The sequence below is a fragment of the Nicrophorus vespilloides genome, unplaced genomic scaffold (assembly GCF_001412225.1).
Source record: "Nicrophorus vespilloides isolate i.1.1-1 unplaced genomic scaffold, Nicve_v1.0, whole genome shotgun sequence".
Lineage (NCBI taxonomy): Eukaryota > Metazoa > Arthropoda > Insecta > Coleoptera > Silphidae > Nicrophorus > Nicrophorus vespilloides.
Window position 1 is genome coordinate 1 of NW_017099961.1, and position 26823 is coordinate 26823.

The 26823-nt window shown below is 33.5% G+C and overlaps 9 protein-coding genes, 1 long non-coding RNA gene and 1 pseudogene across 11 annotated transcripts; 4 read left to right on the forward strand and 7 right to left on the reverse strand.

The window, feature by feature from the left end:
- Positions 1–1595: 1595 nt before the first annotated feature.
- Positions 1596–2674, reverse strand: LOC108566319. The gene is made up of 5 exons (XR_001891204.1): positions 2480–2674; positions 2327–2422; positions 2031–2269; positions 1793–1976; positions 1596–1739 (listed from the first exon to the last, which is right to left on the reverse strand). It is a non-coding gene; the product is annotated as an uncharacterized LOC108566319 (long non-coding RNA).
- Positions 2675–4617: 1943 nt separating this feature from the next.
- LOC108566338 (pyruvate dehydrogenase (acetyl-transferring) kinase, mitochondrial) lies at positions 4618–9617 on the reverse strand. The gene is made up of 6 exons (XM_017926158.1): positions 9310–9617; positions 5703–6095; positions 5460–5645; positions 5224–5399; positions 4934–5158; positions 4618–4868 (listed from the first exon to the last, which is right to left on the reverse strand). Exons 1-6 carry the CDS (start codon positions 9410–9412, stop codon positions 4671–4673), a joined length of 1281 nt encoding a protein of 426 aa, XP_017781647.1. The 5' UTR covers positions 9413–9617; the 3' UTR covers positions 4618–4670.
- A 568-nt stretch (positions 9618–10185) lies between these two features.
- Positions 10186–11742, forward strand: LOC108566317 (carnosine N-methyltransferase). Of its 2 annotated transcripts, none has more exons than XM_017926129.1 (3): positions 10186–10488; positions 10543–11139; positions 11199–11742. In XM_017926129.1, the coding sequence occupies exons 1-3, from the start codon at positions 10424–10426 to the stop codon at positions 11620–11622; spliced, it is 1086 nt and encodes a 361-aa protein (XP_017781618.1). In that variant the 5' UTR covers positions 10186–10423; the 3' UTR covers positions 11623–11742. The 2 variants fall into 2 exon arrangements, with proteins under 2 accessions (XP_017781618.1, XP_017781617.1); XM_017926128.1 differs by having other exon boundaries at positions 10188–10484; positions 11199–11740.
- A 139-nt stretch (positions 11743–11881) lies between these two features.
- Positions 11882–14421, reverse strand: LOC108566316 (acyl-CoA-binding domain-containing protein 5). Its single transcript, XM_017926127.1, has 5 exons — positions 14123–14421; positions 13581–13773; positions 13368–13516; positions 13174–13301; positions 11882–12350 (listed from the first exon to the last, which is right to left on the reverse strand). The coding sequence occupies exons 1-5, from the start codon at positions 14181–14183 to the stop codon at positions 12042–12044; spliced, it is 840 nt and encodes a 279-aa protein (XP_017781616.1). The 5' UTR covers positions 14184–14421; the 3' UTR covers positions 11882–12041.
- Positions 14422–14635: 214 nt separating this feature from the next.
- LOC108566341 (THAP domain-containing protein 4-like) lies at positions 14636–15263 on the reverse strand. The gene has a single exon (XM_017926161.1). It carries the CDS (start codon positions 15194–15196, stop codon positions 14696–14698), a length of 501 nt encoding a protein of 166 aa, XP_017781650.1. The 5' UTR covers positions 15197–15263; the 3' UTR covers positions 14636–14695.
- LOC108566340 (ATP synthase subunit s, mitochondrial) lies at positions 15204–15910 on the forward strand. The gene has a single exon (XM_017926160.1). It carries the CDS (start codon positions 15277–15279, stop codon positions 15844–15846), a length of 570 nt encoding a protein of 189 aa, XP_017781649.1. The 5' UTR covers positions 15204–15276; the 3' UTR covers positions 15847–15910.
- On the reverse strand, positions 15899–17831 carry LOC108566339 (CCR4-NOT transcription complex subunit 11). The gene is made up of 8 exons (XM_017926159.1): positions 17702–17831; positions 17543–17634; positions 17343–17488; positions 17172–17288; positions 16939–17108; positions 16754–16880; positions 16483–16692; positions 15899–16430 (listed from the first exon to the last, which is right to left on the reverse strand). The coding sequence occupies exons 1-8, from the start codon at positions 17737–17739 to the stop codon at positions 15972–15974; spliced, it is 1359 nt and encodes a 452-aa protein (XP_017781648.1). The 5' UTR covers positions 17740–17831; the 3' UTR covers positions 15899–15971.
- A 235-nt stretch (positions 17832–18066) lies between these two features.
- LOC108566320 (dynein light chain Tctex-type-like) lies at positions 18067–18801 on the forward strand. Its single transcript, XM_017926131.1, has 2 exons — positions 18067–18251; positions 18325–18801. Exon 2 carries the CDS (start codon positions 18333–18335, stop codon positions 18684–18686), a length of 354 nt encoding a protein of 117 aa, XP_017781620.1. The 5' UTR covers positions 18067–18251; positions 18325–18332; the 3' UTR covers positions 18687–18801.
- A 704-nt stretch (positions 18802–19505) lies between these two features.
- LOC108566331 (3-ketoacyl-CoA thiolase, mitochondrial) lies at positions 19506–21804 on the forward strand. Its single transcript, XM_017926141.1, has 5 exons — positions 19506–19776; positions 20380–20546; positions 20604–20735; positions 20791–21231; positions 21290–21804. Exons 1-5 carry the CDS (start codon positions 19758–19760, stop codon positions 21725–21727), a joined length of 1197 nt encoding a protein of 398 aa, XP_017781630.1. The 5' UTR covers positions 19506–19757; the 3' UTR covers positions 21728–21804.
- On the reverse strand, positions 21778–26269 carry LOC108566329 (cleavage and polyadenylation specificity factor 73). Its single transcript, XM_017926140.1, has 9 exons — positions 26111–26269; positions 25767–25928; positions 25581–25709; positions 25341–25518; positions 25202–25291; positions 24991–25141; positions 24752–24927; positions 22837–22966; positions 21778–22774 (listed from the first exon to the last, which is right to left on the reverse strand). The coding sequence occupies exons 1-9, from the start codon at positions 26179–26181 to the stop codon at positions 21795–21797; spliced, it is 2067 nt and encodes a 688-aa protein (XP_017781629.1). The 5' UTR covers positions 26182–26269; the 3' UTR covers positions 21778–21794.
- Positions 23024–24625, reverse strand: LOC108566330 (annotated as a pseudogene).
- Positions 26270–26823: the final 554 nt, after the last annotated feature.

A 26823-nucleotide genomic window follows, 5' to 3' on the forward strand; every position in this document is an offset into this window, starting at 1 on the left:
TGGAATAGTTCACAATTTTTCCAACCGATTCATCTGGAGGTTTCCAAGATAAGTAAATCGATGTAATGTTTGATTTAATTTTCAATTCGCTAATTGGTCCAGGCTCTAAAACAAATTTATTAAAAATACGATTCACATTAAATGTTAGTCAAACAAACTTTCTTCATCTGTTGTTATATCGTACTTAAATACGAGTTGATTATTTCTCCAAAATTGAATCATATAATTAGAATTTGGCTCTAATTCATTGCTGGAAACGTATCTATTTTTTTCATCAAATAATTTTATTGTATATTGATGGCCTGTACATTTTTCTACATCATCACTTTCCTAAAAACGATGTTCTTATTAAAACTTAATTATTTTAATTAAAAATATTTTTTTAATTACTTTAAAATTGAATGAGATTTGTCTGCTTTTTATATTTTCCGAGACATCGCTTCTTTCCACATCTAAAAAAAATATAGAACAATATTATTTACTTAGGAATTATAATTAACATAATTACCTTTGCAATCTGTATTTAAATCAAATAATGGTACAAATTCTCCTTCCATGCACTCGTCTTTATGACACAACACAATTCTTAACTGGTATTTTGTCAGAATATTTAATTTATCAAGTGATATATATTTGTCATTTATATTTTTGTCATAAATAACTTTCCAATTTCCGGCTTCAAATACTTCCACTTTGTATGAATCTGGACTGTTGCGTCCTTCATACTTCTCCGGATTAAATTTTATATTACATGTAGTGTAACAAGGTGTTTCAGCAACAGGGGCTTCTTTTAAATATGGTAAATTAGCTGAAACATGCAATTAAATAATTAATTATCTTTAATTGAATATAATAATTATGATTTACTCTCATTGCAGAATGGCTCTACGAAATACATTTCGCATCCGTTCGGACAGTTTCCAGTAATATGATGACATTGTGCCTTATCTTTGCAGTTACCACATTTCTCATTACAATTCGATCCAAATACGTTTGTCTTCAGGTTGTCACATTCTTAAAATAAATACATTAATTATTTTTGTGTGTGCGATTATATTTGTATGTACTTGGTTTGCAATGTTTTCCATAGTATCCCGGTTGACAGTAGCATTTGTTTGTCTCTACACAGGTCAGCGTTTCCTCGCAAATATCCGTGTTAAAGACAGATTTACATTCGATGCAGTCGTTTCCAAATTTATCGATTGAACAATTGCTACCTGTAAAAATATAAATTACAAACGAGAAAATAATATTGTACAAAATATAATACCTATTGTTTTAATACTATCGCCTATTGTAATGGATGAACTCGGATTGTTCAAAGATTCGCAAGAAACTTGATTTATTAGATTAGTATGAAATTCCGTATAAATTTTATTGATATTCGTATCGCAATCTGAATTTAGTTTAATATGACTAAAAAGAAGATCACTCTGCTGTCTGTATTTTAACGAAAATATGTATGATGTATTATCGTCTTGCACATTTTCTACTATTTTGATGAATTTCCAACGTTTCTAAAATATTTTATTTATTAACTTATATATTCCATTAATACAACAATACTTTTTCATTTTTAAATGTAATATCCTTAATGATAGTTTTATCTTGTTTTATTTGAATTGTTAATTCATGATCAAAATAAAAATAAGCGGACATGCATAACTTATTGTTAGAAGCCTGTATGCTATTCAAGAATATAATATTTGACACATCATAATCCGTTCGATAATATTCGTCTAAAAAAGTAAATAGTTTTAATACATTTTTAATCGATTTATATTATAATCACATATGTGTAGTTTCCAAATTGCGCCTTTCATCGATTTCATATAAATACTACTTAGACCATAGTATGGAATAGAATCTTCTGCTATAGATATTCCATTCAGTAACAAAGTATATATGTCTTTATTATATCTTATAGTATAGTGATTCCACGAATATTTACTGTATTGTGAAAATTTTTTCAAATTCTGAAAAACAAAATGTAATTTTCCAATTATTCTATCTTGAAATATATTATTTACCTCTTTTATATTATTATATTTATTACAATAATTGGCCGAAGTTTTATCTCGACATATTTGTGATGTTAGTATATTATTTTTAAATGATATTGTTTGCTTCCAATTCCTATTAGAATAAATTGACATTTCTGCATCCTCGTCATATTTTATCGAAAACGTTAATTCAAAGTATTCATCCAAATTCTGCTTCAAATATTTATTTACTTCTTGATCATTTTTACTTACAAACGTTTCGAAATCTAAAAATAAAATAGAATGTAGTCACACATCAACCAACATAAATCGCCCAATTTAACTTTGCCACCTGGGATCTAAAACTGGTCCTAAAGAAGATTGATAACTATTTTCAAATAGCCAATCATTGAATTTAGTAATATCACTTGTATCATCACCTGAAATAAAAAATATTTTTTATTATATAATATAATAAGCAAAAAAAACACACTTACTTTTAAAATTATAAAACGATTTATCATACGGTGTTATCCAACTTAATGTTTCGCTTTCATTGTTTGTAACACAGTAGGTTTCCAATTTACTATTTTTATTATTTTTTTGGCTAACAGTCGTTATTCCGTTCGAATATTGCACCATGCACAAATAAATTAAAACACTGATTATAAACTCAAAATGATCCATTTTCCGCAAAGGAAAACGAACACTGAATGCTATTATTTTATAATAATGTTAATATGTGAACTAAATCACATTTTTATTTATCTAATCGAGCCACACTTCCTATCCGTTAACCACCGCAAACCGAATGAATAATTACATTTGTTGCAACATTTCAGAACAAAAACGATATTCTAAATAAAACATAATAATTTTATTATTACTTTATTTTACTAATTTCTAGTGTAAGTGATTTTTCAGTTTCAAGCAAGGAAACATAATTGAAATTTAGAAATACAAAACAAAATTCTAGACTTTATAGATTTATATTTATCAGTTTACATAATTTAAACAAAAATACTTTAAGCAGAATTTAATGACGATTTCTTTCAATCATTTGGCATCAAATATCGTATAGAAAAACTTCCATAATTTTTATATTACGGAAGAAAACAAAACAAAAACTAAAGGAAGCAGGACGTAAAGGTGACGTATAATCTGCAGATAGCAAAAATAATATTTGTTATTGTCTGGATCATATTGACTAAGTTCTTTGTTTACAATGACTGATGCGTTTACCGGCTAATAAATCAAAGTTTTCTTTGGTTATAAATGGTTCCATGGAATGATATTTTCATTAATTGAAGAATGTTTCCATTTATTAGTGATATGATGACAAAATCTGATACAAAGGTAATATGTTCAAAACTAAGATCAACTCGGTTCTCGAAAAATTCCATTTCTGAAGAACAAGAAAAACAAATTGCGGTTCCTTGATTGTCTAACTGGTAATCAAGTACTAGGGATGTGGGCGAGAGATTGCAAATTAATTCCATTGCAAGATAAAAACGAACTTACATTTTCGTTTATTTTATATTTATTTATTATGTTAAAACGTATATAATATTTAATTATTGTTATAATAATTAACATTATGTGTTTACCCTTTAATGACGGCGTTGGGAACAAATTGTTAAATTTTACATAATGAAGAAATAGTTTTGGTTTTGAAAAGTTTGTTACTTGCATAATCAGTTGCCTATAACAACGATTAAGTCAAATTTAATTATTTAATGAAACTTTTTATTTATTAATATTTATTGGCCATAATGGACCCAAACGGCTATCGACCAAAGTATTTTTGCCTTTTTTTAATGTTTTATAAGATAAATTACAAAAATAACTTTATATTTTGTTCTTCAAGTAATAATATTGGATGGAGGAAAAAGTTCGGAGCGTTTTTCGTTACATGACTTTAGTGAGCCATATCTCATTGGCCATAATGGACCCAAACGGCTATCGACCAAAGTATTTTTGCCTTTTTTTAATGTTTTATAAGATAAATTACAAAAATAACNATTAAGGAAAAAGTTCTGAGCGTTTTTCGTTACATGGCCTTAGTGAGCCATATCTCACGTTGTATCTTATCATTCTATACTGCGACTTAAAGTCGACATAACGCTTTAAAAACAGTTTTGGTTTAGTGAATCCAGTTGTGCTATTATTAATTACAAATGAGGAAGACAGACGTAGATTATCTCGGAATACTGAATAGATCAACAGAAACTTGTAAATACGTTTATAAATCTGTTCGATTATCTAAAAGGATTTGTAAATTGAGTGTTCTTTTAGTAAATTGTAATTTCAGCAGCATTTAATGTCTGCTTTATTAAGTTGATCTCTCAACATTATATTGGATTATCTTAAGTGACATTTATTATATAGGAAATTGAAGTAAATTCAATTTGGGATACATAAAACTAATATACTTTTATTTAATATTATTACATAATAGTTAACTTTCATCAATATTACTCTTTATATAATATATGTATATACATAACATGTGTTCCTTTGCAATATCTTGTACAGCAGAATCTCTGATAGAATAAAAATAGATATATATATATACAGTTTCCTAGAGGAAAAAAATTAAGTGTAAGAGAGACCTTATTCTCTGGCATTTCTTATCTTTTTTTTTTGGTAAAAATGAATTTCTGATGTTTCACATTTAGTCAAGAGGTTTTAGATGCCGCCAGTGCCGGTCATCGTCTCCTGCACCGATTGCGGCAATTGATGTTTCTTGATGTTGGTGCTCAGTTGCCTGCTGGTTAAATTCGAGGCTTGATTCGACCAATCACCAGTTTGAACGACAGTTCTGTAGAATTTCGAGGTCGTCTTGTTGAATATGGGTAAAAGTTCGTTTGCCTCGTTTGACAGTGCCTGTGAAATACATTTTTTTTTTGTTTGATTAAATATGAATTTATCGTTGCGAATTATTGTTATACCTTCATGTAGATGACTGCATCAGTTCCGTAACCTTCGCACGATAATAACACCAAATCTCCATGGAAATACCTGGCATACAATCTAGATATCGGAAGTCCATAACCGTACCCCGCTAAAGGTACAGTGTGAGCGTCCGATTTGCTGGGTTGAGGCGCAGTCGAATACATATACTTGAATAAGTGATCGGTCGTGCTTCGAGATATGCCACCACCTCGATCTGACATCTGCGTAAACGAAAGGGAAACATGAAGGGATCACGGAAACTATATACAGTTTACACTGCACGAACCTTCAGACATATATCCTCCTTGCCTTTTGCTACGGTAACAGTGATCGGCGGATATTGATCGACTGATCCATGGTATTCCATGACGGCTCTCATGGAATTTTTGAACAGCTCGAACAGCATATGGTACAAGTGTGAAGGTACGTAGACGATCCTGATGTCGCGTTCGTGTTCAACTTCTGCAAAACATTTCAAAAACATCTAGTATATAGACTTCCATCAAAGATCAACACTCGTACCGTTATGCTGCGACTCATTGATTATTAAATCTGGTGATGCCAGATAATATTGATCACAGAGGAACCTCGCATTTTCGTATGCGTCTTTGATCACACTGACAATATCACAATGGGGATCGATGCAACCGATGTACTTGCTGCGATTCGGACCTGGCGCGTTCTCAAGTTGTCCGCCAAAAAGTAATGCTGGAAATCATTGGAAATTCACACGTAAATACTTGAAACTGATTAAATTATATTTACTGTGTTGATTGATGAGCATCCTTATGGATATCCTGGACATGTAGAATCTGTCCAGGAAATACTGTATGCTGTGTTCAGTCTGATGGTCGACGTCGTGGGATTCCTTCAGTTCGAGCACACCCTGCGCCATCGTTTCCACGACGTCTGCATGTCTGTTGCGGATTTTGACGAGACTGTCGCAGAAGTGCTCGAGAGTTTTTCCATTAATATCGGACTTTTCGAATTCGATTATCTCCTGGAAGCTGCGGATGTACCAATCGTTCACGGCAACCACGGACGGCATCCTCAACAGGTTCTCAGGCAGAAGCGCTATTTCTTTCATTATGTTTGCCAGTCGTACCGGAAGCTCTTTGCGAAGGAAAATGAATGACTTTTGTTCAGATGCGCTCAATCCTAAAACAAACTTACATTAAAAATCGTCCTATTATTAATAACTTAATGAAAGTTAAAACTCCACCAAAACATCACAGAACAAGTAAACAGCCTACGTCACACGCTCCTTAATACTCATGAATAATTAATTGCAGACAGTTTACACCTACGATACAAATTCATATTTCAACATATAAAATGTTGATGGTTGTTTTGAACAATTAAACGTTAAAACTAGACATGATCTCAACCAAAATTCTCAGCTTCAAACAAAACAAAGTTTTCATGTCAGAAACAAATCGTTTGTATCTTTCATCAAAGCATTTCTTTTCTTATAACTTTTCATTTCTTTTATAGGATAATTATCATGTACATGGACAATTCCATTGCAATTGTTGACAATATTAACATAACAAAAGATATAAAGAAAAACAAGTATTTGTCATTTATGCAATTATCGTTATGCAAATGCAGTTGTGTCTATTGAATGTAACGAATAGCAATAAAACTGAATTGCGTATACCACATTTTCAATGTTAAGTAAGGTCATGTGCAAGTGCGCAAAATGATACTATCATGTAACAGCAGAATAAAGCTGTTCAAAGTTAATTTGAATAAAAAATAACAGGTATTCACAAGAAACCTGAATATTTAAATATAAAAACACAGAAAAACGCTGCCGGGAAGCGTCAGGGAAATCCTTAAAATACAAATAATTGGTTCAAAGTCCGGATTACAAAGTTGCCAAGGAATAAAAAAAAATTGTATCAAAAGTGGAACGAAAAATATTTACTAGTCATCCTTTCCTTGTATTTGTCTCAGATACCTAATCTTATCGCATTTTTACACATTTCAGACGTATAATTAACAAAAAAAAAAGTCCTTGAATATCGATGAAAATAAAGACAGGTAAACATGAACAGGTACAGGATCAATTCGAAATGGAAATTAACGTGTTGGTATAAAAATAAGTCAATTACGGTTTCCGTATTTATTTCACTTAGATTTGACGTGGAATTTTGACGTCTGAGAGACGTTTATTTTCATTTACAGACTTGGATGAGACTCAAGGAAAAAACTGAAATTATAATAATAATAAAAGTTTATATTTTAAATTACTCCTTTTCAATTTTTGATTGAAAAGATTTGAGCAACATCTGGGATCCTTGTAAGATGTATGTACAATTAATCGGAGTCGAATAACTAATGGGAAAAAAAAAACGATTGCGGAGTTCCCGGTCTATAAATAAGACCATACTGTTTGGCACCGAAGCCCGGCCCCTCCTCCATTCACATTACTATACACCCATGATGATGTACGTTTGCTTTCGCACAAATTATCTAACAATCGCTTACATCCAATTACCTCTTGCATATCCGCAATTGCCTCTTATCCGTCGGAGGGTCAGATTAAAGTCAACTTAATTTGTGATCTACACTCACAGAGCGCACAATATTTTTATTGCATTTGACATTACGATAATAAACTTAATTTATTTATTTAGTCTAAAAGTAGCAATCATTTTATTATGTTCAAATTTAAAGAATATTATCGTTACTGTTTTGCAATTATTCTATTACAAATTATAATTGTATTTTTAGCTATGGATGGAATTAATTGTCCTTGAAATGCTTTAATACGGATATTTGTATGCGTAATTTATTATTAAGTCAACAAAGATCCAAGATCAACCAAATTGCAGTAAAATGCAAACAGTATAAATAAATAACTTCAAACATTTTCTACAATAACAGTTTTTACATAAACAATAAATTTAATGTTGTTAAAATATACAGATCAAAAAGTCTATGGTTTTCATTTTATAAATTCTAAACAAATTGTATTTATTCTACATTATTTTATTTAAGTCAAATGTGTGTCAGAAATGTTTAATTTTCAGATATAATGGTAATAATAACGTTTAATTCAACAGTCAATTTATTGGACAAATTATATTTCAATATATGATATTCCAAATATAGTCAAAATGTAGTTTGACGAATTAACTAATTATAAAATAGTTGTCATTTCAGGGATTCGTTGAAGTATTTATTAATATAAATGTTTTGAAAATGTATTAACAATTTAGCACTTGTGAATGAACATCACGATTTGTACAATAAATTAGTGTGTCAAGAGGAAAATTTAGCAAATTATCTGTTAAGTAAAAAGAAATCTGGTTTCGGTGTGGATCCGAAATCCGCGAAATCCAGTATTAACCAGATAAACTCAACTAGTGATAGGTACAAATCTCGATTTCGTTTCGGCTTTCGCGCTTCCAGACTACAGCGATAAAAGCATTCGCTGAGTCACGACGCGAGAGCTCTTCGGTTTCTTCGAACCGGTTCTCCTCCGACGAACAGGGTTTTTGCAAAGTCACAATTAACTGGATGGGAAGCGAACCAGACGACGCGATAAATTATCAACGAAACAATAACATAAACATATGATTGCGTAAAATGTATGTGAAGGCTCGGCCAACATTGCAAATCCAATACATATTTATTTGCATTATTATTGTTTGTTCAATTCGTCCTCTCCTCTTGCGTTCGCATCGAGCTCTTGCGCAATCTACAGCTTATGTAAATATTATTTAACGTCAGATGAATAAACAACGACGTTATATCTATAATTGGACGTATCGATTTTCTGTGTCGAATCTAGAGTTCGAGCAACGTTTTTAAAATATTGGATTGGTACATACAATCAAATTCTGCACTATTAAAGATATTTTTTTAAAAAAATGTTTACAGTTTATGTCAATAAAACCACGTGGTTAAACGTCTTGAATTAATAAATATTATTATGATTTGAATACTTTCGCTTATATAAAAACGATTAATAATTGGTCCAATACAATTACAAATATTTGATGAATATAATTTTGGAATTTGTTCTGTTTAAATTCTATATTAATAAAATACATATTTATGAATGAATTTATGTAATGTATCATTGTAAACTGGTTATGTTTAAATTGATTTGTTGTCTAGTTGTTAATTAGTGAATGTGTGTGTGTGCAATGCGTCCACCTATATTTGTGTTTCTGTTGTTGTTTTCCAATTTGGTGGGATTGTTGAAGGGCAGGAAGGATGAGATTAATAACATTGACCCAGTTTCCGGTCGAACACGAGCCGGGAGTGATCCGAAATGACGATTCTCTCGTAAATGAACAACAACACTAAGGCAATACAATACAATACAATGGTGATGCAGTGCAATTTTGGCGCTTACCAAAATCGATAAACTTCTTGATGGACAACGGCGAAGGATTAAATTGCGAATAGAAGTCCAGCATCTTGGCGAAACTGCCCAAATTCCTCATGGTCAGCCTCATCGTCAGAATAATTATTTCCAATCGGCTAGTGTATATTGTGAGAGAGCTAGCTTCGTACAACTGATTCGCTTTCGAGGCTCTTCCTCTGAGATGCCCACTCTTTAGGTGCAGAATCTGCGGTTCCCCGGGTTGCTGTCTTTTATATAAGTTTCGATCTTTTGCAACATCTACACAAAGCTGATGCCATCGTCAAACTAAATTATTTGACCTTGCGACTCGCGGCTCGAAACGCGCAATCCGCGATTCCCTGTACCGATCATTGAGAAAGCACCATCTGTGTACCAAGTAACGAAGCATACAAATACGTATTGCAGATCACGTAAATTACATTACCTAGACCAGTGTCTCTAAATATCATTATTTCAAAATTTTCAACAAAATTCACATTGAATTATCTCTTAACTTAAGAGTCTTAATCATTATTTCTTAGAGTTTTAGCACTAGTCAGATTCAATAGACGCAATTAAATGTACAATTTTATGAAATACAACATGTAGATTACTTCTTATAGCTATGACTCATATTATTAATTTTTAGGAAGAGATAATAACTTTTGTTTGTTATTGTTTACGACCAATTTCTATACTTGTTTTACACTTTTATGAACCCGTTTCCTGAAGATTGATGATTTTCAATTTATATTTTATAAAAGACTTAATTCGTCATTGAGTATGCTCTTGTTATCGTCATTCTATTAGCAAATAAACAAATAATGTGAACTCTTGTCGGAAAACAAGAGATAACATTTATCAAATTATTCCGAAAACAGTTTCCATAATAATACGTGCTTCAACATTGGATAATTAACATGAACAAGCTTCAACATAATTCATTCGAATATTGTACTTTGCTGTGAATCGTGAACAATCTATTTTTAATTTATTTGACTTTGGTAGCATATTGGTAGCATTGGTGAAACTATAAACAAATGAAGCGGTGAATAATTAGGTTATGACTTTGAGAATTGAAATTATGTGATACTAGTTTAAGTCAAAATGAGTAAAGAACGCAATGCGCCGTCCGATGAGAGGAAATATTTCTTGCAGGTGCTACAAACATTTCAAAGTTACAGGCAAGTTGTCAGTAATCTGTACTGTAAATAACTAACTAGTTGTGTTTAATAAAAAAAGGCACCAGTCCATGCTGAGGATTGAGCATCGAGAGGAATGTCTGGCAACATTACCTAGCAGACACAAGAAATGGCTGTCAAAGTACAAGACAGATTTGGAGGGTTTCAAAAAGGCTGTTGACACAAATGCATCATTCGTACCTATTGTCGTTGAACATGCAAAGAATATTTTTGAGAATGTTTGCAGCCAAGATGGGACTACACATTCAGAAACTGAGGTTGGGACATTATCAGAGGGCCTGGACAAGGTGCAATCTGTATTCAAGCATTTGATGCGTGACTGGAGCACCTTTGGGGCAGAGGAGAGGGAGCAATGCTACAATCCAATAATTGAGGAAATTGAAGCTCAATTTCCAGCAGAAACATCCAACAGGGCTGACATTAATATCCTTGTTCCTGGAGCAGGCTTAGGAAGGTTAGCCTTTGAGATTGCTTCAAGGGGTTTCAGTTGCCAAGGCAATGAGTTCAATTTGTTTATGTTAATTGTTTCTTTCTATGTATTGAATCATTGTAAGAATGTAGAGGAATTCGTAATTTTCCCCTGGATACACCAATACTGCAACAATCTGTCTGCTGAAAATCAAATGCTCAGTGTAAAGTAAAGTTGAACCAAATTTGATGATGAATCTTCATTGAAATTTAACATTTTCATATTAGATTTCCAGACGTTCTACCGAAACTAACGGAGAGCCAATTTTCTATGGTCGCCGGGGATTTTCTCGAAGTGTACACCGATTGCGATGAGTGGAATTGCATCGCCACGTGCTTCTTCATCGATTGCGCTGCTAATGTAGTTCAGTTCATCGAAACGATATATGAAATATTAAAGCCGGGAGGAGTATGGATCAATTTGGGACCACTTCTCTATCATTACTCCGACATGAAGAACGAGAGAAGCATCGAGCCGAGTTTCGAAATTCTGTGCAGTGTCATTAAGAACATTGGTTTCGAGATGGAAAAGAAAGAAATTGCCTTAAAAACACGCTATTGCCAAAACCCGAATGCCATGCTGCAGTACGAGTATGAGAGTGTGTTCTTCGTATGCAGGAAACCATTAAATGTCGATAATTGTGCCTCTTGAAAAATATATTTATATTTACATTTTTCTTTGATCTGCCATAGGCTGTTCTTTTAAATTTTCTTTTATTTTATTTTTCAAGTCGATGGTATTGATTAGAATATTGCTACAATCGACATAAAGAATTTAGTTTGTTTCCAATATTATTATTATTATTTTTTTGTTTGTTTAAATAAATGACGATTATTTTTTATATTCTATTTTTATTATTTACGCTAAATTTACATAAACTTATTAGGAAATCAATAGTTTTCTTCACGACTGTTACTCAAGAAATTATATTTCCAAACCAATAAAATATAAAATTGTACACTTTGTACATAACAAAAGAGCGTAAAAAATAATATAATAATATACAATAAGTAACAATTACACCAAATATAATGCTCATAGAAATAATGAAATATAGAAGAAGTATAGAATCACGCGTTCCGCGAACGGTACCGATGCATGATGAAATTTGCGACGAACGGCCAGATCACAATGAAGACGAGCGTCGATGCGGACAGCCCAAATATACCTTTACTCCTCTGCGATCTCATGCGGTTCTTCTCGAGTGCGTGAACTTTACTTCCCAAGTTGTCGATGTCCGTTTTCAAACTCTGCACAGCTTTCGCCACCTCCTGCGAAATATCGATAGAGTTTTGCCTGGTCTTTGGACGCGCTACATGACCATTCCTTTGCTCAGTCGGTATCACAATTGTTGGAATGTGTTTCTTGTGTTCGATTGTCTGTAATTGTAAACATAATGAAATTCTAAAAATGATATCAGAAACGTAACAACAATTTATAACACATTTTTTATAGGAATATTATACAAACGCACTCTAATTTTAAAAGTGTAAGTTTCAATAGTCATGTGTTAACAATAATTTTCAATTATTCAAAGACTTGAACAATTCTTACTTAGAAAAAAATGATAATATTATCATTTCAATTTTATATATGCTGAGATGTTGGGAACTCTAGGCATTTAGCTTTATCCATGAGTATCAGATGTACAGAAATATGTTATCTATATATATATTTATAGATAAAAAATAACTTAAATTTAAGATTAGCGATTAATTATTCTATAAGTGCATTCAGAATTTTAAATTCAATGTTGTTTTAATTGATTCCATTAACATCAGAATAATGTTTTTGTGTTGTTCAAAACAAGTTATTCCGGTTACAAAGTGACGATATTAACGTCGCTTAATTATATGTATTTTTGCTAAAATAATATAGTATCAATATTATAATAAGAAAATTTCCATATAAAGCTATTCTACTATATATAAGTTCATTCATCAATTACGCAATTAAATAGTGTAAAAATATATAAGTAGATTTAATGTTTGTGGTTTAAACCAGAGGCTATCAAGCTTTGCTTGAGTGTCCTTAAATTAGACATTAAGAATTGCTAAATAATACAGTTCAACTTTCGCCAGTCTAATTGTTACTTAAATATGTTACCGGAGAAATATAAATATAACTGAAGAAAGTATGATTTACGTAATTTTCGTTTCGTTTTATAAAGTATGTAAGATGTAATGAAAATACGTATTTTACCTCGATTGTATCCATAAATTCGCCGTCGCTGTGATCGGAATCTTGTTCAGTTTCTTCACTTGTAGGAGACATTGACCTACTTGAGCTTAAACTTGAAACCAGGCGATTGGGCGAAGCTTCCCTGGAACCTGTACAAAAAGCAAACAACAGAATAGATATTGTAGCTAGAAAATGTGCATAAACTTTGATCATACCTAATGGTGAATTTGGCTGCGACCTGACACGCTCAATAACATCGCCGACGACCAGCTGCAAGTCTTCGATATTCAAACTGTCCAATTCCCGATTCGGAGCATCTAGAAAGTTAGCGACCTTATCTGAATAACTCATTGTCTCCACAATTCTAGAATGATCATTATCGTATCAGTAAAGCTAAATGTCGTGCACAATTTCGTATCCCTATTTACGTATGCAATTCTTCAACATATCTAGCCATAGCGTCGGCCTTGGACATATCCCCGAGCTTCTTCCAAGCATCGTACTTGGCCCTGGAAACGACCTGCCATATCGATGGCCGCGTCCCAGTGCATTTTCCCTGAGTTGCCTGCTTGAAGTAGCCATAAAAACGTAGCATTAAATCATTGCTCGGCTGATACGATCCTGCAAATCAAAAACGAAACATTTCAACACTTCACTAACAACAATTACAAACGATAAATTTAATTGCTTTAATATACTAATTAGAGTCTAAGGTCAAACTACATTCATAGTTTCCAAAGTAAACTTTTTAATTATTACAGTTTAATTAAAAATTAAGGATATTTGCAGATATCCAATCACTTTGTTTGTAAACAAAATTTGTCTACTTGATTTGAATATTATTAAATGTGAATATAAGTGAGGTGTGTTGTGGAAGTTAGTGAATCAAATTTAACCTTCAGTTTGTTAGCATGCATTTCACATAATAATGCACTGTGGCAATGCACAAGTATAATTAAACGTAAATTACCATTTTTCGGCAAGCTCCTGATTACGTTAACGGCGGCATGAAACTTTTGTTCAGTAGTCATCTCGATTAATTTTGTATACCTCGTTTATAAAGTTATATTAAGTTTATATTTAATATAAAACAATTGTGAGGAAATAATCCACGCACGTTTGTTCGAAAAGGTATGCAAACTAATGGCTGGTCACACCATCGCTTTTAAAAATGTACGCTCGAACAAAGTGCAAAGGACATCATCAGCGTCAGCGGTTCGCCTCGTATCAAATCAGGAAAACTGACAGCACTGACATTTCATGGGAGCATGACATTCGTAACAGCTGTTGCTAGTGTTGCTAATCAAAAATATTCCCAGCGATACAGCTCCATCTATCAATCAGTAAAATTACATTCATTTTTCAAAGTTAATTAACAGGTAAACAACGGAAATTAATACGTATCTGTAATATGTACTAATTGTAATAGAACAGACAGTTACAATACTCCTAAAAATAGGAAATAGCAACTAATAAAACAATATTTGTATATAAATGATATATTTATTTTAACGAAATACAATTTAACTACGCATAAATAACTTTAACCATCGACTTTCTCATAAACCACAACCAAATGTTCTTCGCAATTATCATTAAGAGATGTACTCATTGAAACAATGATTTGCAAACGACCATCCTGCTTCAACTCGATGGTCCTTTGGATTTCGGTAACGGACGGATCCTTGTTCATCTCCGCCCTTGAGATTTTCGTTCCCTTAACCTTTATGGACTTATCATCAAAGACCACGCCTTCTTCCACCGATGTAATTCCGAAATTGTGGGCGACGATGAACGCAACTTCCTTGGTGCCTGGCTTCACTTTCAGGAAACCGACTTCTAGGTGCATAGGTTTCCCGCTTTCGGGATGCCATGTGGTCGATTTGTAGTTTAACATAGGTTGTCCCATGGACGTGAATTCAAGTTCCTCCTTGTACGTGAATGGGTCGACCCTCGGAGGAAATTTCCCATTGGCGGAAAACGATTTCCATTTACCAATTAAGAAGCCGATCGGCTTGACGGCGTCATGCACCATTGGCTCCATAGCTGTCACTGAATGTCAGAAATTTGTTTTTCTAACCTACATTGACAATTATAAATTACAAGTATTTCAATTTACGTAAAATGCGTTTGTTGTCGTTAAAAAAATTACTCGTAACGCCGAAATGCGTTGGAAACAGGCAGCTGTTCACTTGGGTCAACATTATGTTTAATAAAGTCGACGAAGATAGGCGAAAGCATCTTGGTCCTGACAGGACCTGTGCTGAATGGGTGTTGAGGAATGGAGGCAAAGTAAGATGGAAAGGCACCAATGACTTCTTATCTGATTACAACAGCTTACCAATTGAAGGGACAATGCTGAGATTGGAGGAGGTTGATGGCTCAAATTCCAGTATCAGTCATGTTGGATTTCCTCATTTTGTTGGATGCAATGATTTGCTGAGAATTATCCTTCACAAATGCTACTACATTGAGGATGAGGGTCTTAGCTACCTAAGTGAACTCAATGGAAGATTAAAGTACCTACAAATATCTTCATGTGGGAATATCACTGATGAAGGAATCAAGAGGTTGGATAAACTGAATAAATTAAAAACTTTGGTCTTATTTGATTTACCTCATGTCAAGAAGAAAGAGGAAACTCTTGAGTATTTGAAACACTTCCTGGTAGATACCAGCATTGAGTTTAAGTAATTTATTGTTTATAAAACTGTATTTGTTTTATGTCACAGAAATAAAGATAGATATATATATATTACATACCATGACACAGCATTCAGATTAATCAAATTTAAAATAAAATTGTTAACAATGCCATCTCATCCCTCGATTTTCGTCTTGTTATTTCCAGTTGAGGGAAAGAAAAGAACAATTTCGCCGGATTCCAGTTGCTTCAGCAATCTGAAAAGCGCTGCAGCCTCCCTGATTCTGCTGAACTCGATGCAAAAGGCTTGCACCTCGATGAATAGTTCTTGCACGTTAATAATTTTATTTCTAATTAAACTCTGCAGAAAAACGCACACCAATCTGACCAATCGGTTCTGCATGTACCGATCTTTTATTGTTTCACATGTGGAAATGCAATTAGAAATGTACAAATGGACGAACTCTGTTGGTAAATCGACGGTTGTCGTTAACCTATTAACAACTTCCATTGAATGCAGTGACATTTCCATATTCACCAATACACTGAAGTACTCTGTTATTTGCTTGGATTGCATCAGTTTCAACAATACTTCAATCGCAATAAGTGGATTATTTTCAACTAGTTCTGGTAACTGAAACATTATAAATGTTTACAAATGCATATTAAGTTAGTGTGTTTCATACTCGTGATGGTGTCAATCCTATATGGTATACCAATTTCGAATCATTTTCAAGTTCTCCCAATAAGTGGTTCTGCTGTTGCAATGTTAATGCAGTTTTGTAAGCTTTACTCATTAACGATTTTGCTTCCTGTCCAGCCATATTTGGAACACACATTGACGAATCATAAGCTATTGTATGTTGCATGGGGTTTGAAACATTAAACCAAACAGGCTAAAATAAAACAAGACAATAATAAACTTAGAATATTTCCAGGACATTAGTCAATACCTACTTCATCTTGGCAATTTAAAAGAGGGGGTGCTAATGTGACAAACTCTGGTTTGTACACTTTATTCATGGCTGCTCCATCACCACATGATAACGTTTTTATTGTAGTTTCCAGATCATCATTCACTTGACTTAAATATTAAAAAAAACATTAAAAAATGAAATACATAATGAAATAAAGAAACTTACTTGTTTTGGCTTTTTTCAGGATATGACAAAATGACAGGAATGGCTGATTTACAAGTATGTGGTAACTCTGATTGTTTCTCTGCCAAAGTCAGTTGCATAGCAGACAGATCCAATGTGAGAGTTTGGCCATTATCTGAGCTCAATATCTGTGCAGCTGTCTTCTTCAACATCTGAATATATAAAATTAAAACTAAATTTCATTATTTACCAACAAGATCACTTTTATACATTACCACATCTTTGGGAACTTCCAAAATCAGCTGTGATACAAACTGACGCTCCTGTGGATTCAGTTTGGGTAGTTGGCCAGGGTAATGTAACTTTGAGGTGTTATTTGTTTCTGGAGGATGCTTAAATGTTTGAGAACAGGAAATAGATTATGAAAATCATGCACTTATACTCACAAGCAAATGGATAAATACACTTGCGAAAGGTGTATTAGCTATTGACTCCCCTCTATACAACTCATGCAATATTGTTATAGCCACTAAACGTTGTTCTGGCTCTTGAAACATATTTTGCTGCAATAACATCACCAAACAGGTTCCCACTAAAATAATAACATTATAATACTGTATATATATAATAAATTCAGATAAATTACCTTTGAAATAATCACAACTATCAAATTTCTTGCTAACCTCATTGGCAATAGATTCCAGTGTTTGATTTTTCGCATTGTTCTCTTCGATTATCCTATTGAGAAAAAAAAAAAGGAAACAATAACTATTACAAAAACCCAAAATTTTCTATTGCAACTTACTTTAAAAGTGTGTCACATTGGTCCACGGTTAACGCCATTTCAATTTAATTGAAAAACGTGTAAATACACCTAAGAAAACTGTTTTATTATTATTTAATTTATGTTGTGTTGTGATAACTTAGTATTCTGTCAAATGTATTGAAATGTCAAATTACTTAACCTATATTATAAGTCCTATAACCAACCTATAACTATAATTTTTATAAAATTTTAATTTAAGGATATAAATTATTTAAAAAAAACAACATAAAAAAGAGTGATAATTTTATTAAATCGAAACTTTTCTTAATATTGTATTTATTTTAATTTAGAATAAATTAATACATTGTGCATTTACAAATATTTAGTTTTTTAGCTGTTGGTTTCCTGCTGCCTGCATGCATTAGTCATGGTCAGGGTTGCTGTCAGTTTTGACGTTTCTCGTATTTTCTAATTCGCCAAAATAACTTTCTAGTATCTGTTTTTATTTAAAAATTATAAATAAAATACTTGCAACCCGGTGGAAACGTTTTTGACTAAAGAATCGCGTGTGCGTTGTAGCTTTAATTAGGTAATTGTTTTAATCTTGAATAATATTATTATGCAGTTTGTTTGATCAATAATAAAACATGGTTTCAATTCAGGTATAAAAATGGATAAAATCAATATCGAGAACGATCTGCAGGAGGAAAGCCAGTTTGTTGTTGATGATGTGAGCAAGATTATCAAGGATGCTATTGAGTCGGTGATTGGAGGCAATGCATATCACCAAAACAAAGTGAATACATGGACCACTGGGGTGGTCGAAGCTTGTACATCCAAACTCACAGAACTGCAAAAGCCATACAAATATATTGTGACTTGTACTATTATGCAGAAGAACGGCGCTGGCCTACACACAGCCAGCTCATGCTACTGGGACAACAATACTGATGGCAGTTGCACTGTACGTTGGGAGAATAGAACCATGTTCTGCATTGTTTCAGTATATGGATTAGCAATTTAAATGGCAAAACACTGATCAGTATAAGAATCAAATAGGCTTGAATTTGTTTGCATTTTTATGGTTTGTGAAAGCAAACTTTTTAATTTCTTAAATGCACCAATGTTTATAAATAATTACCAATAAATGTTTTCTTTTTAAAGTCAGATCTTTTTTTTTATTCAAAATTCTGTCTGGTGGTAAGAATTTAATAGCACATTTTCATTTTGTTTAGTAATATTTAATGTGAAGTTCTATGTGATGTGATAAAATTATCAATAATATATAAGTTAAAAACAACTATAATTAACATTCTTTGTATCTATAATTTTATATTAAATTTTCTTTATTTGGTTTTAGATATTTCAGCTGTATTTGGTAAATAGAATCTATACAATTCAATAGTATATATTTCTGTATTCAAGAACAATAGTCTTCTGTTTTAATTAACATAACAGCTAATTGTAGTAAGTCTCATTAAATTGATTGATTAAGCAAATTTAAATTTGCGGATGCGCCGGGAATCAAATCATTTAGAGTTATTAACAGTTTCCATGCTGCAAATATCTTGAACTTTTTGATTTATATACAATACACAATCTTCCCTATATGTAAATTGAAATAAACAGATTAATTGTTATCAACGTAATAAGTAAACGCAATATGTAAGTTGTGTTGCATAATGTTGTTTATTTTTCCTTTGTATCCGTGTCTAGACAATAGATACGGAAAGTTACGTTCTAAGATGATGATGATAAAAAAAAAAGAAAACAATTTTTTTCTAGTGTCTCGGGATAGAAAATTCGGTCGTTTTTTGTACGTTATTTACAGCTGGACCTGACGAATCCGTGTAGACGGAGAACACACGATGCGCCTCCTACTTAAGTTAAGGAGAGATGCCGAGTAATAACTTTTGCACTTTGGACTCGACTTTCCTATCGCATCGGTCGCCGCCTGTATCATTCCTCCATTTATATTTTTCAATATAACATCTCAATTTAATTGAACATTCCACGGCCATCAATCAACAAGTACGCTTAATCGATTCAATTCAGGGATTCAAAGGACCCGATATTTGTCAATAACCAAAGGAAAATGTCGGCAATCGTTAAAGGTAAATGTTACTTTTATAATATTTTTCGGTCAAATTCTCTTTACTTATCAAATTTACGCAATTTGTTTGCTTCATTTACTAAATTTATACACTTGAAAACTATATGTTAAGAGCAATGCTGCGCTTTATTAATTAATATTAATTGAAATTAATGATAAACCTGTTGACATTGTTTTTCTTTCCTCATTAAATCATTGTATATTCACATTGATTTGTTTATTATTCATGAATAAATACTCAGTATGCAAATAATACATTATATATTTCCATAATACATTTTGATTTACTTATGATAATGAAATTCGTTTGAACAATCTACTTAATTATTTTTTTTTTGTTGATAAATGATTTGCTAACTGTACATTTATTAATAAATATTCAAAGTCCATTTCAATAAATTATGTTCTTATCATGTTTTAAACAACAATACATAACAAAAATATATTATGTAAGTGTTTGTTTACGAGTTTATCATTTATAATATAAATATGACTTGCTTTATTTTTTAGAATTTAACTTATAGGTCTTACTTATCAGTATCTTACACTAAAAATAGTAATTTTAAGTGATCAAAGCTATATTATTAAGTATATCTATTTGCAGGAGTTTTTATCGTCGGTGCGAAGCGCACACCCTTTGGTACCTATGGAGGTAAATTTGTAAAAACCAGCGCGTGCGATCTTCAAACTGTCGCAGCTAAAGCCGCTATGGTAGCTGCTAATGTTAAACCAGAAATGGTTGACACAGTTAATATAGGAAATGTCCTTTCGGTAAGTGATAAGTAGTGCGACGAGTACAAATTTTTTTTAATTGAATATTTTCTTTAGAATTCGTCTGCCGATGGTGCTTTCTTGGCCAGGCACGTCCTTTTGAAAGCTGGTATCCCATTGGAGAAGCCCGCTCTGCAGGTGAACAGATTGTGCGGTTCCGGTTTCCAAGCTGTCGTCAACGGATGCCTGGTATATAATATTGTTATAATTATTGTGTGCAATTATAATATTTGTCTTTCAACAGGACATTCAAACTGGAGCTGCACAAATTTCCTTGACGGGAGGCGCTGACAATATGTCGCAGTGCCCGTACACCGTCAGGAATATCAGGTTTGGCAGCCCATTGGGCGTGTCGCCTGTCCTTGAAGATTCCCTTTGGTTAGGTCTGACAGACAGCTACTGCAAGTTACCTATGGCCCTGACCGCCGAAAAATTGGGCGAACAGTGCAAAATCTCCAGGGAGGAAGTCGATAACTTCGCACTCAAGTCGCAACAGAACTGGCAGAAGGCGCAAGAGGCCGGACATTTCCAAGCCGAGTTGGTGTCGGTACCAGTGAAAGTAAAGGGAAAGATGGCCAGCTTGGAATTCGACGAACATCCTAGGCCACAAACCACATTGGAGGGTTTGAAGAAGTTACCGACTCTTTTCAAGGAGAATGGTTTGGTGACTGCTGGAACTGCTTCCGTACGTATATTTATAATAATTTAAGTTATTTTGAGTATAAACAATGAATTTTCTTTAGGGAATCAGCGATGGTGCTGGCGCCATCGTTTTGGCTAGTGAGGAGGCTGTTGCCAAGCACAACCTCACTCCATTGGCTAGGGTAGTTTCTTATTCGACGGTGGGCGTGGAACCGTCCATCATGGGCATCGGTCCAGTGTCAGCCATTCAAAACGCATTGAAGGCCGCTGGAAAGACCATCAACGATATGGATTTAATCGAAATCAACGAAGCTTTCGGCGCTCAGGCTTTAGCCTGTGCCAAGGAATTGAAATTGGACATGAGCAAGTTCAATGTGAACGGTGGTGCTATCGCTTTGGGTCATCCACTCGCCGCAACTGGCGCACGTATCACAACCCACTTGGTACATGAACTCAGAAGGAGGAAGGCTAAATTCGGTATTGGTTCTGCCTGCATCGGCGGTGGACAAGGAATAGCTATTCTCGTTGAAGCTTTATAAATTGTGATTACTTTTAAACTGTTTTATATTTCTTTCTGTTTTTTTTTTACACTTACAAAATAAATACTTAAGATGTTTCTACTTGAGGCGGTGCCAATGATTGATATAATTTCGTGACGGCAGTATGCACGATTTGCTGAAAGATTTCGTCGTTGGGGCAGCACACCTCTAAATTTGAAAGATCTATGTCGGCGCGAGTCTCATTGAGCGTAACATACAGTTTTTCACCTTTAAACATTTTCGGAACGGAATCCTCGCCGAACATGTCTTGCAACATCTCAATGAGACATTCCTTGAAGTGCATTCTATCAACCTTAGCACTGGTGCTCATATTCTTCATCGGAGACTCGATCATCTCGGCTTGTAAAATTGCAGCTACTACAGCATCTGCATACATATCGTTAATAGGATTCGCTGTCCATTCGAGTGTGACCACTTTGTTCTCGATACTAATATCAATTGCATTGTAAGCTCGCAGTTTCTTATCGCCGTCTATAGTTTCCAAAAGGCCGGCGACCTGCGTAATCAAATATCTGAAGACGCTCATTGTTCCGTTATAGTGCAAACTCTGCCTTTGAACAACCTGCGTCATACTCATATCGGTATACTTATTAAGATCCTCAGCTGCCAATACATGATAGTTAAAGTTCCTTTTAACTAAAATTCCCGATATGATTTTCCCCGTCGTTGGTGGCTCCACAGCAAGGGTACCCATTACTTTCGCTGTTTTCTCACCACGGAAATACAATTCGACAGCATGAGTATTACGGGGATTATGTAATTGCATGGTGGTATTTGGATCATCTTCATATTCTCTTTGAAGTGCTGCCTTCAGACGGCTCATTTCGTTCTGCTCGCCATGGACTAAAACGACGTGTGGAGGTTTTAAAATGCGAATAAATTCACTGGTTTGCTGGTAATCTGTGTGCGCAGAGAAAGAAATATAATCGACCGACATCTTTAAAGGTAATTTTTGCCCAATCATTGTGGTAATTTCTTCAGGTTCCGACAAAATGGTTTTCGCCAAAGTTCCTTCCACACAATAACCTATTCAAGTAAAAATATATATTAATAACAATATAAATAAAATCGTATAAATTATAACTTGCCTGCAATAATTACACCGTTTTTGGAATCGGTACACCAGGATTCAAACAGTTCTCTGGATAATCCGCTTTGCATCATACCAGGAGAAGCCATCACTACACAGGGACCTATATCTTCAAAATGATCTATTCCCTAAAAATTCTTCACGTTTTACACAGTTCATTCTATATTCAATACTCAGAGAATAGTAGTTCAAATGTTTATTAATTGCAGAAGTCAAATACAATACATATATTTAATTGAAACTCGTCTTGTTGCTAAATGAAAACACATCAATTTCAGGTTTAACTTTTTGAAATAAACTTGGGAAAGTGCCGGCCGCCTTGTATTTCTCTTGCACATTCTTATACAATTCCAAATCGAACATGTCCTCAAACTCCAGTTCGGACATAAAAATATCTGCATAAAGAAATGAAAATCCACCCACGTCTCTGGTGAACTTTTCCATTTTCCTCATAGTAGATACCGGATCGTATTGCTCGTTTCTTTTAACATAACCAGGAACACCGTAGATTCCCAAATCGTTATACATGGCATATGATTTTCCAGGTACTAAATATTTGGAAGGAGGTTGCTTGATTTGACCGGAAGACGGACCGTGGTCATAGATTCGGCACGGATACACGAGTAACGGGAACGTATCGAAAAGCTCTTCGGTTATTTTAATTTGAGCTTCTAGTTCGTCAATCGGCAGAACTATATCCTGGAAAACTTGCTTGGTGAAGGTGTATGCACGGACGCCTGGGGTTGTCGTAAATTTCAGAAAAGCAGGCTTAGGCGGTAAAAGCCATCCAAACAGCAGTCGAAATAATGGGTTATTTCCAATTGATAACATACTTTCGACGACCCAGAATATGGCGCGGTTGTGTCTCAACAAATAATCCTTTAATGGAACCAATTCAGTTTTTGTTCCTTTCTTGAGAAATTTCTCTGCGTGTTTGTAAAACCATGGTTTATACCATTTAGAAACATGGTTTATTTCTATACCGGATTTGTAGTTGGTATAATTGCCAACCATCACTACAGCTTCATTATGGTTATAAATAGTAGCCTCAACAAAATCATTGTCACTCAATGAAAGCTCTCTAATTTTATTGCAATACGCTTTTTGACTATGGAATGGAATATATTGCAATTCAACATATTTCTTTATTCTCACAATCCTTAGGGTCAATCCAACTAAAATTGCAAGGCTTCCATGTGACCAAGGCAATGTTTGATACAAGTCGTAATGTTCTTGTTTGGAAGCAATTACGATACGTCCATCAGATAAAACGACCTCATAACTGATAACATTTTCATGGAACAATCCAGCTTTATGCGAATGCGTTGTCATACCTGTAGCCATAGCTAAACCACCAAGTGTAGCATCTTTTAGTTCTAACGTTATAGCCAAGGAGTAACCTTTTGGTATCAAGTAATTTGTTATTTCGCCTACCGTTATCATTGGTTCTACTCGAACAGTCATGTTCTTTTCATCCAAGTCGAGTATTCGAAACAGATCAACGTTGACTTTATGGCAAGCATCCTTATTGAAAAACTTTGTGGACAAACTCAACCAATTCGGTCTAGATGTACATATCAGTTTATTCTTATTTGCAATTACTTGCCGCGAGATGTTTCGAACTTTTTCTTCGTGATTTTCGGAACCGGTCAATATTGAACGATATATGTAACGTTTTATAATCAAGAGCAAATTAAAAATAAAACTTGCCGGTAAGCAGAATAACAGTATAACGAAAGTTCTATTCCTTTCGAGAAATTTAACCAAATTCATGATCACTCAAAGAATATGCAAGACTTACTGAGTAACATTTAAATATACATTTTGTTATTTGACCTCACGTTTGATATGAATATCATTACTGATTAATTATTTTTAAATACTAATTAATTTTTTTAAAAAAAGTTACTTACTTTGAGATTAGAGATGTGCTTGAAAACAAACGGATTATTAACTGCAATTTGCCTCTGAATTTTGTCGTTCATCGCGTTTATATACGTCTGGTACACAGCCATACACTTCTTCGCCAAGGATGACGCATAATAAATCGGAATGTCATGCAGCTCTGGATGCTGACTCCAGTATTCGTCTAAAATAATAATTATAATAAGCAATCTAAATCATTTAGAAAAAAAATATCCAGTAAATTTACCTAAAATTAACAACAATTCTTGCGCTCTGCCAAGAGCGAATACAGGAATCAAACATCGTCCTCCACGATTCACAATGTCGTGCACTAAACTAGTGAACCTACTTTCTCTATCCTCCCTCTTCTCATGTATGTGAGTACCATATGTTGATTCCTAAAGCAATGATAAGAATTAAAATAAATACAATTATTAAATTAGCAACAATTAATTTACCGTTATTAGAACGTCGGGGTGCACTGTGGGAATTTCAGCGGCCATTAAATGCCGATCTTCTTGTCTCGAAAAATCACCAGTATACATGATCTTCAAAATATATGTTAATTAATTTATAATTCCATTAACTACAACTCACTTTAACACCAGCAATTTCAATCATGAACATGGCAGCCCCTAAGACGTGTCCCGCGTTGTAGGCCCAAAATTTAATTCCCATAACATCTTTCTCTTCATGGAAATTGATTGTCTCAATTTTATCCATGCTTGCCTCCAAATCGGCTTCAGAATATAACATCTGCTCTGTAGCTATGTTACTAAAATTAAATTTATTTATTTGAGTCAAGTTTTATTTATTTATTTGATTAATTTTACTCACCTAACTTTAATGTAATCTGACAAAAGCCATCTGTAAATGGCTTTAGTTGCATGGGTCATGAAGCAACGTCCTTTGAAGCTGGTCTTCTGGAGGAACCAAGGCAATGCTCCACAATGGTCCAAATGAAAACTAAAATGTTTGTCATTAATAACAGTCTGAAGAGCACACAAATAATAATAAACTTACTGTGATATTAATAGCAAGTCAATTTCATCTGCTTCAATCAAGTCAACAAATGGTAAAGCATCCATACCTGACAGCCCTGGATGTATGCCACAATCGAGCATAATCTTTTTGCCTTTGAATTCAATCATTATGCATGATCTGCCAACTTCTTGTCCTGCTCCACTGTAACAATTAATAGAAATATTAACAAGCAGTCATCAAAGTTCTTTGAATTTAAGTATGCAATAAATCTTGTTTATTATTATTATTAACATGCAATCCTTTTCATAGTGTATGAAGCAAAAAAAAAATATTTATAGGTTATTTTTACAACAATTCATATTGGAAATTGAAACAATACTTACAGTGGCCTTATAAGTAGCAGGTCACTTTCTTCAGCAGGAACCTGAAAGTCGGCCTTTCTTTTCGAAGTCATTTTTGCTATTAGAAACGTTTATTCATATATTTTGACTATTTCAAAGTTGAAACACAATCAAAATGATCAAAACATACAGTCGCTGGATTTTTCGTTTGAAGATTCTCTGAAAGTCATGCGCATTATTATTTTGTATTTTCATATTCATTCTAGTTCCTTAGGTTACAAACAGGTGGGTAGGTTTTGTATTTTAAAAATACAAATAAACAATTTGTTAAAATATAAATTTTCATAGGGCGGCCGTAGCCGTGTGGCTATGGTCGTCTGTATCACGAAAATCTGATATGAAAGGTCGTTGCTTCGATTCCAAACAAAAATTTGTGGTGGCTGTTAAACCCGAAAGTGGTAGAAATAGGGCCAGAAGAAGAGATTTGAAGATTGCCATATTTACTTCAAAATCTTGAGCGCATTCTTAGCATTCGTATTTAACATATAATAACTGAAATACTAATATGTTTATGGAATTTTAAAATAACTAATAATAAATCTGTTAATAAGATAGATGTAAGTTAAGTTGCATACTTTGTAATACTTTATTAATAGGATTAACAGGAACAGGAACTAATAACAGAATATAAATGTATCCAGAATACAGATTTGTTGACTATTAGAGATATATACCATTTAAAAGTAATGTATTTT

What these genes read in the sequence shown, in the direction of transcription:
- LOC108566338 (XM_017926158.1), bottom strand. Translation starts at nt 9,412, where the DNA reads ATGAGGCTGACCATGAGGAATTTGGGCAGTTTCGCCAAGATGCTGGAC. An exon ending in CAAGAAGTTTATCGATTTTG is followed by an intron (nt 6,096 to 9,309) that starts GTAAGCGCCAAA and finishes AGTTTGTTTTAG; the next exon opens with GATTGAGCGCATCTGAACAA. An exon ending in GATGCTCATCAATCAACACA is followed by an intron (nt 5,646 to 5,702) that starts GTAAATATAATT and finishes AATGATTTCCAG; the next exon opens with CATTACTTTTTGGCGGACAA.
- LOC108566317 (XM_017926128.1), top strand. Translation starts at nt 10,408, where the DNA reads ATGAGTAAAGAACGCAATGCGCCGTCCGATGAGAGGAAATATTTCTTG. An exon ending in CAAACATTTCAAAGTTACAG is followed by an intron (nt 10,485 to 10,542) that starts GCAAGTTGTCAG and finishes TAATAAAAAAAG; the next exon opens with GCACCAGTCCATGCTGAGGA. An exon ending in AATCAAATGCTCAGTGTAAA is followed by an intron (nt 11,140 to 11,198) that starts GTAAAGTTGAAC and finishes TTTTCATATTAG; the next exon opens with ATTTCCAGACGTTCTACCGA.
- LOC108566316 (XM_017926127.1), bottom strand. Translation starts at nt 14,183, where the DNA reads ATGACTACTGAACAAAAGTTTCATGCCGCCGTTAACGTAATCAGGAGC. An exon ending in CAGGAGCTTGCCGAAAAATG is followed by an intron (nt 13,774 to 14,122) that starts GTAATTTACGTT and finishes TTTGATTTGCAG; the next exon opens with GATCGTATCAGCCGAGCAAT. An exon ending in AATTTATGGATACAATCGAG is followed by an intron (nt 12,351 to 13,173) that starts GTAAAATACGTA and finishes TTACAATTACAG; the next exon opens with ACAATCGAACACAAGAAACA.
- LOC108566341 (XM_017926161.1), bottom strand. Translation starts at nt 15,196, where the DNA reads ATGGAGCCAATGGTGCATGACGCCGTCAAGCCGATCGGCTTCTTAATT.
- LOC108566340 (XM_017926160.1), top strand. Translation starts at nt 15,277, where the DNA reads ATGCGTTTGTTGTCGTTAAAAAAATTACTCGTAACGCCGAAATGCGTT.
- LOC108566339 (XM_017926159.1), bottom strand. Translation starts at nt 17,739, where the DNA reads ATGGCGTTAACCGTGGACCAATGTGACACACTTTTAAA. An exon ending in TTTTAAATTGCCAAGATGAA is followed by an intron (nt 16,693 to 16,753) that starts GTAGGTATTGAC and finishes GTTTTATTTTAG; the next exon opens with CCTGTTTGGTTTAATGTTTC. An exon ending in TAGGATTGACACCATCACGA is followed by an intron (nt 16,431 to 16,482) that starts GTATGAAACACA and finishes ATAATGTTTCAG; the next exon opens with TTACCAGAACTAGTTGAAAA.
- LOC108566320 (XM_017926131.1), top strand. Translation starts at nt 18,333, where the DNA reads ATGGATAAAATCAATATCGAGAACGATCTGCAGGAGGAAAGCCAGTTT.
- LOC108566331 (XM_017926141.1), top strand. An exon ending in ATATAGGAAATGTCCTTTCG is followed by an intron (nt 20,547 to 20,603) that starts GTAAGTGATAAG and finishes TATTTTCTTTAG; the next exon opens with AATTCGTCTGCCGATGGTGC. An exon ending in TGACTGCTGGAACTGCTTCC is followed by an intron (nt 21,232 to 21,289) that starts GTACGTATATTT and finishes AATTTTCTTTAG; the next exon opens with GGAATCAGCGATGGTGCTGG.
- LOC108566329 (XM_017926140.1), bottom strand. Translation starts at nt 26,181, where the DNA reads ATGACTTCGAAAAGAAAGGCCGACTTTCAGGTTCCTGCTGAAGAAAGT. An exon ending in TCAGATTACATTAAAGTTAG is followed by an intron (nt 25,519 to 25,580) that starts GTGAGTAAAATT and finishes ATTTAATTTTAG; the next exon opens with TAACATAGCTACAGAGCAGA. An exon ending in AAACGGTGTAATTATTGCAG is followed by an intron (nt 22,775 to 22,836) that starts GCAAGTTATAAT and finishes TTACTTGAATAG; the next exon opens with GTTATTGTGTGGAAGGAACT.